Genomic DNA, 20,276 nt, shown 5'->3' with positions numbered 1-20,276 from the left:
CCCAAGTGCTGGGGATTACAGGCATGAGCCTGCCACAGCCAATCAGTTTGTATTCTTGAGAGGACAGGAGTTGGACAGTTATATGCAAGATGTCTTTGGGCCAGGCGCGGTGGCTCATGCCTGTAATCCCAGCACTTTGGGAGGCCAAGGCGGGTGGATCAGGAGGTCAGGAGATCGAGACCATCCTGGCTAACACAGTGAAACTCCGTCTCTACTAAAAAATACAAAAAATTAGCTGGGTGTGGTAGCATGTGCCTGTAGACCCAGCTACTCGAGAGGCCGAGGCAGGAGAATCGCTTGAACCTGGGAGGCGGAGGTTGCAGTGAGCCGAGATTGCGCCACCGCACTCCAGCCTGGGCAACAGAGTGAGACTCCGTCTTAAAAAAAAAAAAGATGTCTTTAAAGGGCTGAGTGTGGTGGCCTATGCCTGTAATCCTAGCACTTTAGGAGGCTGAGGCTGGAGGATCACTTTAGCTCAGGAGTTTGAGGCTGCAGAGAGCTATAAGTGCACTACAGTCCAGCCTGGACAGCAGATGGAGATCCTGTCTCTTAAAAAAAAAAAAAAAAAAAATTAAATAAATCAAAGTTAAAACTTTGAAAAAGTTTTAAAAGCTTTAAAAATGATTAAATCTAGGCTAGGCGCAGTGGCTCACGCCTATAATCCTAGCACTTTGATCCGCTGAGGCAGGCGGATCACCTGAGGTCGGGAGTTCGAGACCAGCCTGACCAACATGGAGAAATCCCGTCTCTACAAAAAATACAAAATTAGCCGGGTGTGGGATTACATGCCTGTAATCCCAGCTAGTCGGGAGGCTGAGACAGGAGAATTGCTTGAACCTGGGAGGCAGAGGTTGCAGTGAGCCGAGATCATGCCATTGCATTCCAGCCTGGGCAACAAGAGCGAAACTCCATCTCAAAAAAAAAAAAAAGATTAAATCTAATAGACATCAAGAAAGGTCTGTAGCACAATAACAGCAATAATCTGTAAGTAGGAAGGTGTAGGGGAGAGTAAATTGGTTTGAAGTGGAATATATAATTCCAACACAGGACTGCTATGCAGCCCGCAGCCCTATCTGGGAGGTATGGCTAGGCTTTAAGTTCTGCATGGCCTGAGAGAGTGACTGCTAAAAATGCTCCTACTGCCTAAGAGGCAGCTTGGCCTCCTGAGGGCATATGACCCAACCCCCTTCACTGTACTTCCAAGACTTCAGTCTTCGGTCACTTTGCATAAACAAAGGCAGAAGTGCACTGAGCTTTGCTGTTTGAAAATATTTTTAGTAATTTTAGTGGTAGAAAAGATGCCCTTTGATACAATTTTGTTTTTGATCTTGTCTTCTTTGTGGAAAGTAAGCAGATTCCATGCTGGATCTGCTGTTTGGGAGTATAATAATTGCCTAAGGCCAGGTGTGGTGGCTCATGCCTGTAATCCCAGCACTTTGGGAGGCCGAGGCGGGCAGATCACTTGAGGTCAGGAGTTTGAGACCAGCCTGACCAACATGGAGAAACCCGGTCTCTACTAGAAATACAAAATTAGCCGGGCCTGGTGGCACATGCCTGTAATCCCAGCTACTCGGGAGGCTGAGGCAGGAGAATTGCTTGAACCCAGGAGGCGGAGATTGTGGTGAGCCGAGATCGCGCCATGGCACTCCAGCCTGGGTGACAGAGCAAGACTTCATCTCAAAAAAAAAAAAAAAAAACCACCAAACCAGAGAGAGTAAGTAGGGAACTGCATTTACCTCCACACATATAATTATCCTTCTTATTATAGTGAAGGTCCATGTCTTTGAACTTTATTCCAAATCCACCCTAAAAAAGAGTATGGATCAGCTGGACCCAGGAGGCCCTTCCCCTGGACCTTGCAGAAAAATGACTGGCAATCATGAAATTCACTAAAGGCTTTAGGGTGCCTATCTCTTGGAATCCTTTCTACAACTCCTTTTCTTCTAGCTTCGGAATAGTCTAATTATCTTTGTCCCAGGTTTGAGGTTACTTGGGCACATTATTTATGTGCATCGCGATAATGTGATTTCAGTCTACCTCAGTCTCCATTCTGCATAGAGAGGTGTGGCAAACTTCCTGTCCTTTGTGGGCTCACACACAGCTGCAGTACCACACGGAATTACAATGGAGGTTTGAACAGTGGAGACGGTGGGAGTCCAGTGCCCAGAGCAATTTACTCTACTAGGGGAGTTGAGAGGATGGGAGCTAGACACGTGTAAGTGGATCCAGAGCCACTTGGTACCAAGCTCTTACTTCCTGAAAAGCACTAAAAATAAATAAATAAATAAATAAATAAACACTACCTCTCCTCCCCACCCCCCGTTTTTTTTTTTTTTCTTGAGACGGGTTTCACTCTGTCGCCCAGGCTGGCGTGCAGTGGCGCAATCTCAGCTCACTGCAAACTCCACCTCCTGGGCTCAAGCCATTCTCCCACCTCAGCCTCCGGAGTAGCTGGGATTACAGGCGCGCGCCACCACGCCGGAACTCGTGGACTCAAGTGATCCCGCGTGCCTAGGCCTCCCAAAGTGCTGGGATTACAGGCATTATCCACCACGCCCTGCCTCGCAAAGCACTTTCAATTCATGCACAAGCCCTTGAATCACAAACACTCTTGGAGGCAGAGACTACTTGTATTCCAACTTTATAGATAAGGAAGCCGGGGCACTGTCAACACGGTTGCCTGGTGCCTGTAAGCAGGGAGCTGAACTGCTAGTTAGAGGAGCTGCAATTCCTAGGCTCTGGTTCACTGCGCTACCTCCAGGAATGGGGGTGGAAGTGGGGCGGCGGGAGAAGGGGCGGTGTTGCAGGAAGTTCATTTGCTTCAATATGGGCACTTAAAATGCCTGGAAACATTAAGAAAGGGAGCGTGCAAAAAAAAATTTTCCTGGTTTCAGCCATTTCTAACCCTTTTTAGGTCACTTCAAATAAAATTTGCAAATAACTGCCATGTGGAGAAAATATGCAAATGTTGCTTAATGGAAAAGTCATTCGGAGTGCTGTGAAAGTTGGCTCATTTATTTAGCTGCCTCAAGTGTGCACATCATTCTTTTTCAGAGTGAATGTGTTTGAAGACAAAGCTTTGTATGTTTTCCCGCTTCCTCTCCAATTGGATATTTCAATTATAACATATTGATTAACAAAATACCCTGTTGGTTTGAACTGAGTATGCCTATGAGCAGGGGTTAATTGAAAATAGGGAACTGCTGTATATTTTAATTCTTTTAGGTACTCCCATGGCGGTACCCTGTACTCGGCTCTACTCAAAAGTAAAACAAAGCCCAGAACCAGGGTAGTCAGTGCATCCCATTGTTGCTATATGCATTTTGAAGAGCTATCGGAACTCACAGTTTTTGAACCTGACTCATGTTTACCCTGGTTCATAGGAAAACGAAACTGAAACAAAACCGAGGTCCTTCACCAATACTCCATGAGAATCCACGAATCTCAGGGCAGGAAGGGACCCTAATATCATTAAACCTAGTGACTCTCCAAAGGGCATTGTAGAAATCTGTGTATTTCTGGTCGTCACAATGACTGGCGAGGGCTACTGGCATTTAGTGGGCAGGAGCTAGGCATGCTAGGATGTTCTGTGATGCTGGTCATTCCCATAGAGCGAAGAATTGAACCACTGGACACTGATGTCGGTGAAAAGCTAGTTCATTATCATCTAAGCCTAGAACTAACACTGTTTTACATATGAACACAAAGTATCTTTGCCCAGTTTCCATATATTCTGAATTTTCCACAAATGCAACTACTATTTCAACGGAAGGAAGACTGTACTGTTTTATTTAAACATTATTAATAGTTCAACATTGTGGAAAATGAGGTTCCTAGTAGCAATGCTGTACATGGAACTCGAGTTGTGAAATCAAAACACCTTTCCAGTTCGCATTTGTGGCTCTACTGGGCAGGTATCTTCCCACCAGTTAGCGTAGCTGTGCAGCGGCATTAACATATTATAATACGTTGTTTTATTATAATCATTTTGCTTCCGTTTGTTAATAGGTCATGTTTTTTGAAATTGTGTTTGTAGGTTTACATAGTATTACCTATGATTTGTTATTTCAGTATAGGTAAAAGGGGCGTTAGAAAATACTAGTTATGAAAAGGAGTTGGGTCTTTCACAGGGTTATGGAATGTAGCAGACTCCTTTTATAGATGAGGAAATTGAGACCCAAAGCCGTTAAACCACTTGCCCCCGACAGTGTGATATTCTCTCCCTATCTTGTTCGAATTTCCATTTCGATTTTAAAAATTGGGGAGAGAAGTTTTGTGTATGGTAAATTATGTGATGAGCACGAACTATTTGAATCCTGGCAGCAGAAGACCCTTTGGAGGGTGGTGGAAACCACTGCGTTTTATTTAATTCCGTCGGGCTGAGGGTCAGAAGGGAGAGGGGAAAGCGGTCGTAGGAAACCACGATGTGCGTGTGCCGGCTCAAAGCCGGGAATCCACTAGTAAACACATCTTCTTGTATTTAAGGGCCTGCGGCACCGAAGCCGGGACTTGGGGTGTCCTGCCTGGGAGGGGGCCACGGGAAGAGGTTCCTCCGACGGCAGAAACCTGGTTTCTCCCGTTCCTCATACACCGCAGCGGCCTGAGGGTCACCCCGAGCCCAGGCCGGTAACCCCGCTGCAGCCCCTCTTGCAGGCCCAGGTTGCACCGACTACAAACATTCCCGATACCCTTGGGCCCTAGAAGAGCCGTTCGCCACCCGCAGGCTCCCCGCAACGCCGGTGTTCACCTGCCCTAAGCAGCTGGGTGCCCAGCGAGAAGCAGCTAGGGGCAAATGTAGCCCGCATTCCTGCAGAGGGCAGGGGTCCCGGGAGGGCGCGCCAGCGGCGGCTCTGGATCAGCGCGTGACTGTCTCATTGTTCCCTCACCGCGGGGGGTGGGGGGCGCGCGCGCACACGTCGGGGGGTTGGCCGGGAGGGGCCATTGTGTGTTTCTAGGCGGCGCCCCCGCTGCCTAGGCAACAGCGCAAGGAGGTGTCGGGCCACCAGCGCGCCGCCGGCTCCCCTCCATTTCCCCCCGACTCCCGCCCCGTCACCATCCTGCCCTCCTCCCTCCTCCTTTCCCCTTCCTCTGCTCCCCTCTTTTTCCTCCCCCTCCTCCCCTTCCCTCTGTTCTCTCCTCCTCTTCCCCGCCCCCCCCCGCCCGTCCCGAGCACTCTATATTCAAGCCACCGTTTCCTGCTTCACAAAATGGCCACCGCACGCGACACCTGCGGTCACGTGGCCTGCCGCCCTCTCGGTTTCGGGACTGTCTGCCTAGCTCCGACTTCGGGGAGGCTACACGCGGAAGACCGAGGGCAGATTAGACCGGAGAAATCCCACCACATCTCCAAGCCCGGGAACTGAGAGAGGAAGAAGAGTGAAGGCCAGTGTTGGAAAAAAAAAAAAAAAAAGAAAAACAAAAAAAACCCAAGAAAAAAACCCCGAAAAACTAAAGCTGAGTGCATAGGGTTGGAAAGGGGAGCGAAGAGGCCTAGGTTAACATTTCCAGGCCTTTTAGCTGGTGGTAAACGGGAAACGCAAGTTCTCGCGAGATCTCGAGACCTCCGAGGCTGAGACTACGGTTTTAGCGGAGAGCACGGAAAGTGTAGCTCGGGAGAACTGGGACAGCATTTGGCGCTCCAAGCTCCAAGACAGGACTGCTAGGGGCGACGGGACTAAGTAGGAAATCCCGTGAGGTTAGACCTGAGGGCGCGCGCAGTAGCCGGGAATTAGTCGCCGCGACAGGGGATTGCAGTGTGAGAGGGAGGGCACACGTTGTACGTGCTGACGTAGCGGGCTTTCAAGCGGGTATATTAGATCCGTGGCCGCGCGGTGCGCTCCAGAGCCGCAGTTCTCCCGTGAGAGGGCCTTCGCGGTGGAACAGACACACTCGCTTAGCAGCGGAAGATTCCGAGTTCTCGGTACTCTTCAGGGATGAGTCATGTGGCGGTGGAAAATGCGCTCGGGCTGGACCAGCAGGTGAGCCGCAAGGACCCCACTGGGCTGGCTGCTGCGTGAATCCCTCCTCTGACCTAACCTGGCTAATGGCGCAGCGCTAACCGGGACCCTTACTTTTCATTTCCTGGGTGCCCCGGGCTGGCGGGTGTGAGTGCCCCGGGGCTATGGAGGGACAGGAACGTTGGTTGGGGTTGTCGCCCGGGCCCGGTCTCGGCCCGCTGTATTGTCCCCGGGACGAGCACAATGGCGGCTTTTGTGTGTGCGTGCGCAGGCGGGCGGAGGGGGGAGGGAGTGCGCGCGCTCTCGCGGGGACGCGCATGCGCGAACCCCGACTGATTAGTGACCGGGGGGTGGTTTGCGGGAGTGCGCAGCGCGGCGGGACGCGACTGGAGACCCTTTTGGCCTGGAGGGTTTCGGCCTTCACGGCTGGCGCAGCCTGGATTCCCGTCTGGAGGACCCGGCGGCATCCGGTGTTTGCGTGCCTGCGAGCAAGTGGTGGAACGCGGCCCAGGAATGTGGGAGGGGGCGGCGCGGCGGGGAGGGGGTGGCCTTCGCTTGGGGTAATGGCGGCGGTCTCTTTTGTGTGGTACTGGGAGGCGCTGTGGCTCACTCCCGGGAGACGGCGGGTCCCGGGCGGGCGAGGGCCTGGAAAGGAGGATGGAATGGGCGTCTTGTTTTTCCCGGGTTCCTTCCGCAGGCCTTTTCGCTTCAGCCCAGGTTCCGCAGGGTCCGCAGGCCCGGCGCCGCGGCCGGGGAGGCTGCGTTTCCGGAGTGGAAAGTTTTGTGACGCAGAAGATTGGGGAGGAGTGGGGGCGGGGAGGGGAGGCAGGAATGGGCCGCTGGGCTCTGGAGATAGAGGTTAGACGCGGCGGGGAGGTTAGCCAGCGAGGCCCTTTCTCCTCCTTGCTTGGCCCAGGTTGTCCCTGTGTGGCGAGTTAGCCGGGAGCCCCGCGTTTTTCTGGAGTGGAGGGGTCATCGCGGGTTGTGGGAGTGTCTTCATGTTAGTGACTTTGATCCAGGAATCCGCCATTGGAAAAACACCCGGCTTTTGGGGGAAGTAAACAGTTTTGTTGTTGACTTGTTGCTGCCTGTGGAGTAGAATCTCGCGATGGGTCCGAGGCCCCCCCCCCCCCAGTCTTTTAGACAGAATCCCCTCTTCTAAGGATTTAGGGGCAGAGGAGAGGAGGACGTGTGATCTGAGAGAAGGTTTTGGGCTTTGGTGGCAGGAAGACTGCATCCCGCCGCAACAGTGGCACCACGTTTCAGATAAGCTCTTGTGTGGGTTATGCGGAGCCTTTAAATACAATTCTGATTAGGAGTTGATTTCACAAACTCCGGAATAATCCTGGGACTAAGTTTAGTGGCACAAATTAATTGAATACATATTTTAATGTAGTCATATGTAATATTTTTTAGGAATTGATCTGTTCCTTTGGGAGCATTTTCTCCCTGTTAATGAACCAATTATATTAAATCCTCTAATTGTTGACACTTCATATGTTGAATTGAACACAGACATTTTAACAATCTACCAGCAGCACAGAGTATTCCCAGTTTTACCATTTTCCATTTAGCTACAGTGTCCTTTTAAGGATTCTAGGCAGCAGTGAACCTTATTTAAAAAGCAAAATTGTACTATAACAAGTGCAAAAGGAAAGTTTGTGGTTCTGCCGTGCTTTAAAGTATTAACGGTAGCAAGAGAAAGCGCGGTGGTGTTTTTTCTCATAGAAATTCTGGAAATTAGGTGCCTGAAGTCTTACACTCAGCATCTGCTTCCAGTTTTCAGTGACTCCATTGATGATGCGTGCAGTTTGGCAGTATCATACTGAGCTTTAAACAGAAGATTTATAAACATGGTATATAGTGTATCTTTTGCAAACAGGTTGGCAACGGTACTGTGTAACTTGGTCTTTTGTGGCTTTTTTGAGAAAAATGAAACACTTTGCATGTACAGTTTTTTCCACCAACTACTTGTGAGTAGTTCCTGGTTAGTTATACAACGTTACGAAGGTAGCATATAACCCTTTTCAAGAATGTTGAGGCTTTTGAGATACCAGTGTAAGGGAGATGGGTAGAAATATAGATGAAAGGCACTAAAACGTCCTACTCCCTAAGAGCATTGAATGCCAGTTGTACCATTTATTCAAAGTCATTTTTGAACTTCTGTTACAATGGGGTAATAAACAAGTAACTACTTCAAGCCGGGCTCATGCTTGTAATCCCAGCGCTTTGGGAGGCCAAGGCAGGTGGATCACCTGACCTGAGGTCAGGAGGCCAGCCTGGCCAACATGGCGAAACCCCGTCTCTACTAAAAATACAAAAAGCCTAGCGTGGTGGCGCACCCCTGTAATACCAGCTACTCGGGGAGGCGGAGATTGCAGTGAGCCGAGATCACACCACTGAATTCCAGCCTGGGTGACAGAGGGAGACTCTGTCTCAAAAAAAACAAACAAACGAATTAACAGTCAAACTACTTCAGAGTTGTGCTTAACATAGTGTTTTGTGTAAGTGGTTGGTGTATTGCTTTTTTTTGTTGTTCTTAAGAGTACTACCCGACTAAAAATACGTGGGCAATATTTGGGGATGAAGGAACTAAAGAACGGCCAATTCAAAATTTGTCCTGACATTTTTCAGGTGTGCTTTTTAGGTTTAAAATACCAGGTACTACAGAAAGTTGGCGTTGGAAATGTTTATGACTGGCACTAAAACGAATCCCTTATCTATTTGACATTGAAGAATAATTTTGAGGTTCAGTGTAAGCTTTAGTTTGGTGATTAGGGAGCCTGTGCTATGGAACATGTTGCAGTGAAAATTCGTTTTGAATGAATGAATGAAATTTGGACAGTTTCTACTGAATAGCACAAGCATCTTGGTGTACCGCCTTCTGTAGTATACACAATAGTAATATTTTGCATTTGCCTAGAGCGTTACAGACTTGAAAGCATTCTTCGTCACTTTCTCATTAAGAGTTGGTATCAGCCCTGTGAGGTGGACTGGCCAACTACTTGAATGCAGTGCTAGCAAATGCTAGAGGGCGGGACTAGTTTTCTCTTAATACAGTATTTGAGCACATGGGGTGCTAACCATCTCACTCTCTTCTAGTTTGCTGGCCTAGACCTGAACTCTTCAGATAATCAGAGTGGAGGAAGTACAGCCAGCAGTAAGTAAAACGTCTTACGGATTTATTGAATATTAGAGCTTAATGTCTTAAGATTTCATTGGGCTTATTTAAGATTTAAGAAATTTGCCTTTCAATTTTTACTGGTTAAAGAATTATGTAGTCTTTGTGTTACAGGGTTATGTAGTACCTAGTGATCAATCTAAAGCATTGTTGCCTTTTTTTTTTTTTTTTTTTTTTTGAGATGGAGCTTCGCTCTTGTTGCCCAGGTTGAAGTGCAGTGGTGTGATCTCGGCTCACTGCAGTCTCTGCCTCCGGGTTCAAGCGATTCTCCTGCCTCAGCCTCCCGAGTAGCTGAGATTACAGGCATGCACCACCACACCTGGCTTATTTTGTATTTTTAGTAGAGATGGGGTTTCTCCATGTTGGTCAGGCTGGTCTCGAACTCCCTACCTCAGGTGATCTGCCTGCCTTGGCCTCCCAAAGTGCTGGGATTACAGGCATGAGCCACCGCGCCTGGAGAGCGTCGTCGTTGCCTTTCTAGCTGGCTCTCTTGAGTAAAAGCAGTTAACCATTGAAAGGAACCTTATTATATCATATTATCGCTAGAAGAGTTTTCGTCCATTATAAATCCTGAGCCCAGTTTAGAGGTGATGGGGATGTGTCCCTGTTAACTGACTATATTCATCGGTTATAGCTGCTCCTTTCTCCTGAAGAACAGAAGACTATACTGAATTTTGGATTGGTGGTTAGGTTAGATTTTCAAATGTGTCATTTCTTTTAAAAAGGCATTAGAAAAGTTGCTTTTTTTCTTTTAAGGGGGGTTGTTTAGAGACTTGTTAGAGGTTAGTGTTAAGATAGGGGATCTTACTGGTTTATTATAACGTAATAAGGCAATAGACCCTTATGTTTAGCTCAGATCTCTTTTTACTTATTAAAACAAGTGGGTATGGACTGTGATGTGTCCTCATTTTTAGGCAAGAACAGGCTCACTGGGCACAAAATTGGTGTTTGCTTTAACTTTCACCTTATTTGTCATGCTAAGAATCTTTTAGGAACTGATTGTCCTAATGGAGATTTTTAAAAACGTTTAATTCAGTCCAGAAAAAGAAAGTTAAATGACGTGTTTACTAGTTATAAAGCAAATTGATTTTATTTGGGTTTATATTATGTGCTTTTTTTTGCTTATCCATAGTTTAGGCTGTATTCCTGCCTGCGTACAGAGCAGCCGTCAACTTAAACTCAGCAAGCCCCAAATTAAAACCTGCAATTCCTTGAAATTAACTCCCCTTTGCAGCTTTTCCTTATATGTTTATTGTATGTTTTGCAACTTACTGGCATAGAAACAAAAGATTGTGAGATTTATTACATGAGTAATCTTAAATTGTTACAGTAATACTTAATGCTGTAAGTGATCCTCTTAGTTTTTATGACAGTTCTCTTAAATCTAGCAGGCCTTTAAAAAAAGTCACAGTAAATGACGACTAGTGGCTAAATGTGCTCAATTTGTGGATTTCAACTATTAGGTTCCAAATCAGCTTTTTTTTTTTTTTTTTTTTTTTAAATCAAACTCCTTTCAGAGTTCTCCTTATGAAGCAATAACCCATTTAAAATTAGATTCTTTTTTTCTCCTCTCTCAATGTCCAGGTAAGTAATCAGATTGGAAGGCTGGAGATTCTAATTTCCCGGAATCATTTTTTAGTAACAGAAATTTAAATGGAAGGTTTTTTGGCATTTAATTATATATATATGTATTTTTTTTTAGAAGGGCGCTATATTCCTCCTCATTTAAGGAACCGAGAAGCTACTAAAGGTAGGTCCCCACAAGTAACTTCGTTGGTCTATTTTTTTGCCTCCTTTAGAAGTTAGTCAAAGCCTTATGGAAAATGAGGCATTTGGGGGAAGTCTAAACATAGTGTTCTTTTATGCTTCTGTCAGCCTTGGTTCAAATATTAGAGCTTAATAACGTTGGAAAAACTCATCTAATGTTACACAGTGGGAAATTCAGCATTCCTGTGTCAAACTGTTCTGACGCCAAGGGCATGGTTTTGTACAGTTTCGTTAGTCTTGTGCTGAATCTGTTTGTAATCATTCACAGCATGGTTTTAGTTTGGAAGAGGTGGGTGCCCCTACTGTGTCAACCAAGCTGCATAATGATAACAACCTGGTTATTTCTGTCTTGGCACAGTTGCCAGAAATGAAGATGGGCTTATCATAGAATAGTTAACAAGTTAGAGCGTTGGGAGTGATTCTCTGGTTTCATCTCCTTGCCTTGCTGCTGTTGAAGGGTTTTGTCCAAAATGTATTACACTATCTGGCGTCTTTCCCATTGCGATTGTAATGTAGCGATAGATAACAGCTAGTGTATGTTTCATATTATGAGACAGCTGTTCGGGTGCTTTATATTCTGTAAAATTAGACCATTCAAAATTTGGAGGAAAAGGGAAAGTCAGGAAAACTAAAGATAAGGAGGAGGGAAGATACTGTATAAAGAAGGCAGATAGGAAGAGTGGAGAGTCCACAGGGGAGCACATGGTTTGCTGCTGTTCCTCTCCATATGTAGTCTGTGTTACCTTCACTGTCCTAGCGATACATGTATATAAAATCTGTATTACTTCTATGGGAAGATCACTTTGGCATTATATTCTTTTTTTATTTTTATTTTTTTATTTTTTATTTTTTATTTTATTTTATTTTATTTTTTTTTTTTGAGACGGAGTCTTGCTCTGTTGCCCAGGCTGGAGTGCAGTGGCCGGATCTCAGCTCACTGCAAGCTCCACCTCCCGGGTTTGCGGCATTCTCCTGCCTCAGCCTCCTGAGTAGCTGGGACTACAGGCGCCCGCCACTTCGCCCGGCTAAGTTTTTGTATTTTTTAGTAGAGACGGGGTTTCACCGTGTCAGCCAGGATGGTATCGATCTCCTGACCTCGTGATCCGCCCGTCTCGGCCTCCCAAAGTGCTGGGATTACAGGCTTGAGCCACCGCGCCCGGCCTTTTATTTTTTTATTTTTGAGACAGAGCCTCGCTCTGTTGCCCAGGCTGGAGTGCAGAGCCTCACTGCAACCTCCACCTCCTGGATTCAAGTGATTCTCCTGCCTCAGCCTCCCAAGTAGCTGGGATCACAGGCATGCGCCACCACGCCTGGCTAGTTTTTGTGTATTTTAGTATTTAGGGGTTTTGCCTTGTTGCCCAAGCTTGTGTGGAACTCCTGATCTCAAGTGATCCGCCCGCCTCAGCCTCCCAAAGTGCTGGGATTACAGGCGTGAGCCCCCGTGCCTGGCTGGCATTATATTCTTTTTAAGGGGAGGTTGCTGTGGAATTTGTCTTTATCATCATGGATGTTCTCAGTATTCTGAGTATACTAGCTAGAATTGACCCTCATGTATATGGCAGTATCATAGAGGTTTTAGAGCTGGAAGAGATCTGGCACTCTAACTCAACTATTTCTTGCTAGCAAAGGCTGTTGGTCACCTGACTGGCCTAACAGTAGGAGGTAGAAGGCAGAAGGAAAGTAACTGAATTCAGAAGCTGTTTCTGACTAATAAGGTGTTGCTGAAGCTAAACATTCTACTTGTGTTTAAACCCTCTCTCTGTCTTTGGGCTAATTTACATGTTTGTCATCCACTTACTTGGATATTTATAGCTGTACCCAGGAACCTTGTCTATACTGAGAATATATAGTGATGAGGGTTTTTCTTTTTCCCAGGTATTCCTGATTGTCATCAAGCTTATAGTAGACGAACCACTAAAATAATAGTACCATTTGACAGTAGTATTCTTGTGCTTTATACTATTGAAACTGAAAAATATTGTATTAAACCAAGTAATCTGACAGTCTAAGAATGTTCTAAATGAATACCACCTCCAAGAAACATGGAAACAATAGTAACTGTTTCCTAGTAAACTCATTCACACCTATAAAATGAATGGAAATTAAATTGTGATGATCATACAACAGTATCATAATCAATGTGTTATAGGCAAAGCTGTTGACCACTTAGAGGTAGTATTCATTCAAAAACAAGTCAGATTGCTTGATTTAGTGTACAGTAAAATTTTTTTTTTTTTTTTTTTTTTTGAGACAAGAGTTTCACTCGTTTCCCGTGCTGGAGTGCAATGGCGCGGGAGTGCAATGGCGCGACCTTGGCTCACTGCAACCTCCGCCTCCCAGGTTCAAGTGATTCTCCTACCTCATCCTCCTGAGTGGCTGGGATTGCAGACATGTGCCACCACGCCCGGCTAATTTTGTATTTTTAGAGAGACGGGATTTCTCCACGTTGGTCAGGCTAGTCTCGAACTCCTGACCTCAAGTGACCTGCCCGCCTTGGCCTCCCAAAGTGCTGGGATTACAGGCGTGAGCCACCGTTCCTGGCCAGTGGACAATATTTTCTGGTGGGGAGAATTAAAAACTTTGTCCTGGTGTAAACCAGCTGTAAATCTTGGTTGTCTTATAGGGCCATGGTAGGAATATCTTGAGATTGAACCTCGAGCCCACAGAGATAAGATAGTCAGTGGAGGCCTTCAAATTCAGAAAGATTGATAATACCTTAACATGGTTCCTATTTCTAATTAATAATAAAATGGATTTGTGCTCTTTTAATCGAAGGTTTCTACGACAAAGACAGTTCAGGGTGGAGTTCTAGCAAAGATAAGGATGCGTATAGCAGTTTTGGATCTCGTAGTGATTCAAGAGGGAAGTCTAGCTTCTTCAGTGATCGTGGAAGTGGATCAAGGGGAAGGTAAGTGATTTCTTGTCTTACCACCTTATGTGTATGTGTAATAACAGTTTAGTAAGTCCTTATCCTGACCACCCATTTGGATGTCAAGCATTATGTCTGTTTAGTCATTGTATTTTCTTAGCTGTAAGAGGTTTTTACTAAATTGAACCTCTTAGTTAGAAATTAGATGAAAATAGGAATATGTTCATTGGCATAATGAAATGAGTTATTCTATTTCTCGAGTTTTATATGTTCCACTTAAAAGAGTAAGTTCCTCTAGTGAATGGCCTAATTTGGTTGGGATTTTTGTGGACTCTATAACAATTTCTAAATACCTTGTATTTTTGGTTACACAAGTATGGTGAACTGACCCCATGTGCCTAATAGCTGTTGTTAGTCCTGTGTCCTGATTTTTCGCAAACAGGCCTAAAACTCTAATAACATCTTAGTTCAGGTAAGGATTATTTTCTACCTTTTATCCAAAGTCACACAGGTGAATTGTCCTTTAAGTGACATCCTATTATAACTAGGACAATTGGTATTTGGTGTGCTATTTTCTTCTTTTCCCTACCATTAAATATATTTGGATGAGCACTTTAAATGAAGGTTGTGAGCTGTTTGCCAGTTTCAAGTAAAATCTTTATTCTTAATTTTGTCATCTGCGAGGCTTTTTAGGCTATACGACTTTATAGAAATACAAAGATTACTGATTTTAGAAAATGAGGTTATGTAAATGATGCTGGTTAGAGAGCCTTGTCAAATAACTCAGAATTGGATTGTTGACATCCTTATAGTTAGCCATAACTTAAGTCTCCAGATACAGTTCTAGAGTAGGGATAAGAATCTGATAATGGTTAAATGATACGATTCTGATTAATTGCTTGTGCTGTTCAGGTTTGATGATCGTGGACGGAGTGATTATGACGGCATTGGCAGCCGTGGTGACAGAAGTGGCTTTGGCAAATTTGAACGTGGTGGAAACAGTCGCTGGTGTGACAAATCAGATGAAGATGATTGGTCAAAACCACTCCCACCAAGTGAACGCTTGGAACAGTAAGTTTTTGAAGTGTATGTTACTTGTGATGAAGCATTATAGTATAACAAATGAACTTACCCATCTTTTGATTTGAGGGAACTCTTTTCTGGAGGCAACACTGGGATTAATTTTGAGAAATATGATGACATTCCAGTTGAGGCAACAGGCAACAACTGTCCTCCACATATTGAAAGTGTAAGTATTTTTACTTGACTTTTCAAGACACAGGGAGGTGTAAATGTTTTCATGGTACATTAGAATGTGAGGTGAGCTTCATAAAGTCATGTAGACCAGCAGCTTCATAGATTTGTGGAAAAGGAGAAGTTGAGTTCAGTGTCACCATTAAGAATAATTTATTACCTAAAATAGAAAATGGGTCAAACATAGGAACAACCCAAAGTCTTCTCCAATGTGCAGTAAGCCTGGGGGTTGTTTTTTCTCAAAAGTATAATATGGTAATTTTCTTAAACTATAAGCTGAGTTACAAATCAGCTGTTGGTTGTTTCCATTATTAGTATAAAACAGAAATAGCTTTAGATAGCATTTCTAACCCCATTGAATTTTTTCACAGTTCAGTGATGTTGAGATGGGAGAAATTATCATGGGAAACATTGAGCTTACTCGTTATACTCGCCCAACTCCAGTGCAGAAGCATGCTATTCCTATTATCAAAGAGAAAAGAGACTTGATGGCTTGTGCCCAAACAGGTAAGCTCAGCTCATAAGAGTAAAACATTATCATATTTTTTCTGTAAAGGACTAGACAATAAAATATTTTGTTTTTTATGGGCCATGCAGTTTTGCAGCTACGCAGCGCTGCTATTGGACTGTGAGAGAAGCCATAGATGATACATAAATTATTGGGTATGGCTGTATTCCGTAAGAGCTTTATTTATAAAAATAGCAGGCTTTATTTACAAAAATAGTCGTCTCAGTTTGCTGACTCCTCTTAGAGATGGACCAAAGAAGCCACTTTTTGGAAAACTTAATCATAAGCTAAAAGTACTAATTACTAGTAATAGGGCAGTTAAAAAACACTGTCATCTACCAATGTCTGTTTAAAATTAATGAGCAGGATTTGTTTGTTTTTGAACAGGGTCTGGAAAAACTGCAGCATTTCTCCTGCCCATCTTGAGTCAGATTTATTCAGATGGTCCAGGCGAGGCTTTGAGGGCCATGAAGGTAGATGTTTCTTTATAAAATGGGAAATTATTGTAGAACTTTGTAGGGGGCCATTGAGAGGGCTTTCTAAATGATGCTAAGACTTAAGTCGAATGAAAAACAGTTTTCAAGTGTAATCTGTAATCTATAAATTACAAAAGGGAATTATGTTGTGATGAACTTTTCAAACAGGGTAGGTAGAGTTAACTTAAAAATTGATTTATTTCTTAGGAAAATGGAAGGTATGGGCGCCGCAAACAGTACCCAATCTCCTTGGTATTAGCACCAACGAGAGAGTTGGCAGTACAGATCTACGAGGAAGCCAGAAAAGTAAGTATGAGTTCCAGTGATTATTAGCTTTTTCATTGATTCTAATTAAATGTTTTATGAATATGTAAAAATTTTGATCTTGAAGTTCATAACTTTTTTTGCTTACAGTTTTCATACCGATCTAGAGTTCGTCCTTGCGTGGTTTATGGTGGTGCCGATATTGGTCAGCAGATTCGAGACTTGGAACGTGGATGCCATTTGTTAGTAGCCACTCCAGGACGTCTAGTGGATATGATGGAAAGAGGAAAGATTGGATTAGACTTTTGCAAGTATGTTTTTTTGTTTTGTTTTGTTTTGTTTTTGGTGGAGTTTCACTCTTGTTGCCCAGGCTGGAGTGCCATGGCACGATCTCGGCTCACTGCAACCTCACCTCCCGGGGGGTTCAAGTGGCTCTCCTGCCTCAGCCTCCCAAGTAGCTGGGATTACAGGCATGTGCCACTACGCCCAGCTAATTTTTGTATTTTTAGTAGAGATGGGGTTTCTCCGTGTTGGTCAGGCTGGTCACGAACTCCCAACCTCAGGTGATCCACCTGCCTTGGCCTCCCAAAGTGCTGGGATTACAGGCATGAGCCATCGGCGCTTGGGTATGTTAATTTTTAAATGTATGGGATGCAGTATTAAAGTTACTGGCCATTAGGTTTGTGGTGGTGGCAACATTGTCTAAATTTTAAGATTGAGAAGTGATGTATTTCAGACATCTAACTTTTACAAAAATCTTGTTCATGGTAATTTTAATGTTGAAAAATCAGTAGTAACATCTTGGTGGAGGCTTAGAATGATCAGCTCGTGGGACAGTCAACTAGGATGGGCTAATTTGGCTGTGTAATCTTGAATGACTTATGTAGTGGCAAGGATCCTGTGCTGGGTCTGTAAAATTACGCAGTGTGAGGCACCACCTTAATGAATATATAATTGTAATAACTTACACAATTGCAATTATACTAACAGCCATACTAAAACCATCTTGATTTCTTCTCATTCTAAACTCAGGTTTGTTTTTTTTTTTTCATGACATGACAGATACTTGGTGTTAGATGAAGCTGATCGGATGTTGGATATGGGGTTTGAGCCTCAGATTCGTAGAATAGTTGAACAAGATACTATGCCTCCAAAGGGTGTCCGCCACACTATGATGTTTAGTGCTACTTTTCCTAAGGAAATACAGGTACTGTTGGATGTTGCAAATTTTATTTTTTTATTTATTTATTTTATTTATTTTTTTGAGACGGAGTCTCGCTCTGTCGCCCAGGAGTGCAGTGGCCGGATCTCAGCTCACTGCAAGCTCCGCCTCCTGGGTTTACGCCATTCTTCTGCCTCAGCCTCCAGGTAGCTGGGACTACAGGTGCCCGCCACCGTGCCCGGCTAGTTGTGTTTTTTTTTTTTTTTTTTTTTTTTTTTTTTTGTCAGTAGAGACGGTTTCACCGTGTTAGCCAGGATGGTCTCGATCTCCTGACCTCGTGATCTGCCTGTCTCGGCCTCCCAAAGTGCTGGGATTACAGGCTTGAGCCACCGCGCCTGGCCCCGCAAATTTTATTTATTTAGAAATTTGTTTATCTCAGGTAATAAAAAAATTTTTTTTTTCAGATGCTGGCTCGTGATTTCTTAGATGAATATATCTTCTTGGCTGTAGGAAGAGTTGGCTCTACCTCTGAAAACATCACACAGAAAGTAGTTTGGGTGGAAGAATCAGACAAACGGTCATTTCTGCTTGACCTCCTAAATGCAACAGGTAACATGATTTTTTTTTTTTCTTTTGAGACAGAGTCTCGCTCTGTTGCCCAGGCTGGAGTGCAGTGGTGCAGTCGTGGCTCACTGCAAGCTCCGCCTCCTGGGTTCACGCCATTCTCCTGCTTCAGCCTCCCATGCTCCCATGTAGCTGGGACTACAGGCGCCCGCTACTGCATCCGGCTAATTTTTTGTATTTTTAGTAGAGACGGGGTTTCACCATGTTAGCCAGGATGGTCTCGATCTCCTGACCTCGTGATCTGCCCGTCTCGGGCTCCCAAAGTGCTGGGATTACAGGCCTCGTGAGCCACCGCGCCCGGCCAGCATTATGAATTTTTTATTTTTTTTAGAGATGGGGGTTTCTCTGTGTTGCCCAGGCTGGAGTGCAGGGGTTATTCACAGGCGCGATCCCATTACTGATCAGCATGGGAGTATTTGACCTGCTCTGTTTCTGACCTGGGCTGGTTCACCCCTCCTTAGACAACCTGGTGCTCCCTTGCTTCCGGGAGGTTATCATGTTGATCCCAAACTTAGTGTGGACACCTGATAGGCATAGTACACTACAGCCCAGAACTCGTAGACTTAGACAATCCTCCTGCCTCAGCCTCCAGAGTAGCTGGGCCTACAGGCACGTACCACTGCACCCATCTAAAATTATGAATAATTTTCATTGCTCTGGTGGTGATCCATTTGGGCTGGGTGCAGTGGTACGTGCATGTAGTCCCAGCTACTTGGCAGGCTGAGGCTGTAGTATGCCATGATTGCACCTGTGAATGGCCAGTTTACTCCCAGCCTGGGCAATATAGTGAGACCCCCATCTCTTAAATGTATTTGGATTACCTTTATTACTTTTCCTCCTCAATTCAAAACATGCTGTTAAAAGCCCATTTTTAAGAAGATATGTATGTATTTTAATTGACACATGAAAATTGTGCATACATAAGTGCAAAGAGAACTAAGCCATATTAGTGACAAAAACCTATAATTTTTCAACGACAGGCAAGGATTCACTGACTTTAGTGTTTGTGGAGACCAAAAAGGGTGCAGATTCTCTGGAGGATTTCTTATACCATGAAGGATACGCATGTACCAGTATCCATGGAGACCGTTCTCAGAGGGATAGGGAAGAGGCCCTTCACCAGTTCCGCTCAGGAAAAAGCCCAATTCTAGTGGCTACAGCAGTATGTATAAACATCTTTCTTTGATTCAAGTTGAGCATGTTCAAGTATTTTTCTTTTAAGTGGGCCATATCTCATATAAGTTATTTTCCAGGTAGCAGCAAGAGGACTGGACATTTCAAATGTGAAACATGTTATCAATTTTGACTTGCCAAGTGATATTGAAGAATACGTACATCGCATTGGTCGTACAGGACGTGTAGGAAACCTTGGTAAGTATTTGATTACTTGATGATTTCATGTTTTTAGCTGTGATGCGTGCAGCAAAGAACTTGCTAGGATCTAAAATACATTTTTAACAATGAAAGTGACAAAGATTTTGCTCAAAGCACTTGTTTAAATAATAGATTGTAATATTTTAAATATTTCTGCATAGGAAAGTAAGAAGGGTAGCAAGTTACTTTGTGGAAGACGTTTGTTTATATAGTTTTTTGGGGACTCTTTTAGGCCTGGCAACCTCATTCTTTAACGAGAGGAACATAAATATTACTAAGGATTTGTTGGATCTTCTTGTTGAAGCTAAACAAGAAGTGCCATCTTGGTTAGAAAACATGGCTTATGAACACCACTACAAGGGTAGCAGTCGTGGACGTTCTAAGAGGTGAGGTATATATGGTGTAATAGGTGTTCACTTACAGTTTCTAGTGTTTCCTCTGCATGCATAATGTCCAGCGTTAACTTCACAGTATTTAAAAAGCTGAATTATCTTAGGCTTTCTAGATTCTTTGGTAAGGGGTTGTATTAGAATGGATGACACTCCATTCTAATGTTGGGGAAAATATGGCTGGATGGGGAATTGTTTGAATGGAAAAATAGAAATTGGTCATTGGGAAGTATGTAAGAGTTAGGTTACTTCAGTGGAATTTCATCTTCATGTGAACCAACATAAATTTTTTCTTATAGTAGCAGATTTAGTGGAGGGTTTGGTGCCAGAGACTACCGACAAAGTAGTGGTGCCAGCAGTTCCAGCTTCAGCAGCAGCCGTGCAAGCAGCAGCCGCAGTGGCGGAGGTGGCCACGGTAGCAGCAGAGGATTCGGTGGAGGTAGTGTTAATC

The 20,276-nt window shown here is 44.3% G+C and overlaps 1 protein-coding gene and 1 pseudogene across 10 annotated transcripts in view; one reads left to right on the top strand and one right to left on the bottom strand.

Moving 5' to 3' along the window:
• Window positions 1-2,013, bottom strand: part of LOC110742113 — a 7,007-nt pseudogene extending 4,994 nt beyond the window's left edge. The window contains exon 1 of the transcript XR_004180602.1: window positions 1,991-2,013. The product of XR_004180602.1 is annotated as an uncharacterized LOC110742113 (transcript). The remainder of the gene's footprint in view (window positions 1-1,990) is intronic.
• Window positions 2,014-4,916: 2,903 nt separating this feature from the next.
• DDX3X (DEAD-box helicase 3 X-linked) overlaps window positions 4,917-20,276 on the top strand; it is a 36,169-nt gene continuing 20,809 nt past the window's right edge. For 3 of the 9 annotated variants that reach the window (XR_002519444.2, XM_021932557.2, XM_021932560.2), the window contains exons 1-15: window positions 4,917-5,978; window positions 9,060-9,117; window positions 10,841-10,888; window positions 13,681-13,813; window positions 14,687-14,845; window positions 14,924-15,023; window positions 15,400-15,535; window positions 15,924-16,009; window positions 16,220-16,318; window positions 16,427-16,587; window positions 17,339-17,483; window positions 17,903-18,047; window positions 19,043-19,224; window positions 19,316-19,433; window positions 20,125-20,264. Coding sequence is in view for 8 of the 9 variants with exons in the window: in XM_021932557.2 (XP_021788249.1) it covers window positions 5,934-5,978; window positions 9,060-9,117; window positions 10,841-10,888; window positions 13,681-13,813; window positions 14,687-14,845; window positions 14,924-15,023; window positions 15,400-15,535; window positions 15,924-16,009; window positions 16,220-16,318; window positions 16,427-16,587; window positions 17,339-17,483; window positions 17,903-18,047; window positions 19,043-19,224; window positions 19,316-19,433; window positions 20,125-20,264 (1,755 nt within the window). In the remaining variant the exon portion in view is untranslated. Of the gene's footprint in view, window positions 5,979-9,059; window positions 9,118-10,840; window positions 10,889-13,680; window positions 13,814-14,686; window positions 14,846-14,923; window positions 15,024-15,399; window positions 15,536-15,923; window positions 16,010-16,219; window positions 16,319-16,426; window positions 16,588-17,338; window positions 17,484-17,902; window positions 18,048-19,042; window positions 19,225-19,315; window positions 19,434-19,668; window positions 19,823-20,124; window positions 20,265-20,276 lie in introns of all 9 variants that reach the window. The other 6 variants (XM_021932559.2, XM_009197420.3, XM_003917597.4 and 3 more) reach the window with 6 other exon arrangements.

The sequence above is a fragment of the Papio anubis genome, chromosome X (assembly GCF_008728515.1).
Source record: "Papio anubis isolate 15944 chromosome X, Panubis1.0, whole genome shotgun sequence".
In the NCBI taxonomy this organism is placed as follows: domain Eukaryota; kingdom Metazoa; phylum Chordata; class Mammalia; order Primates; family Cercopithecidae; genus Papio; species Papio anubis.
The sequence above is the reverse complement of the archived record's forward strand: the minus strand, read 5'-3'. Positions and strand labels throughout refer to the sequence as shown.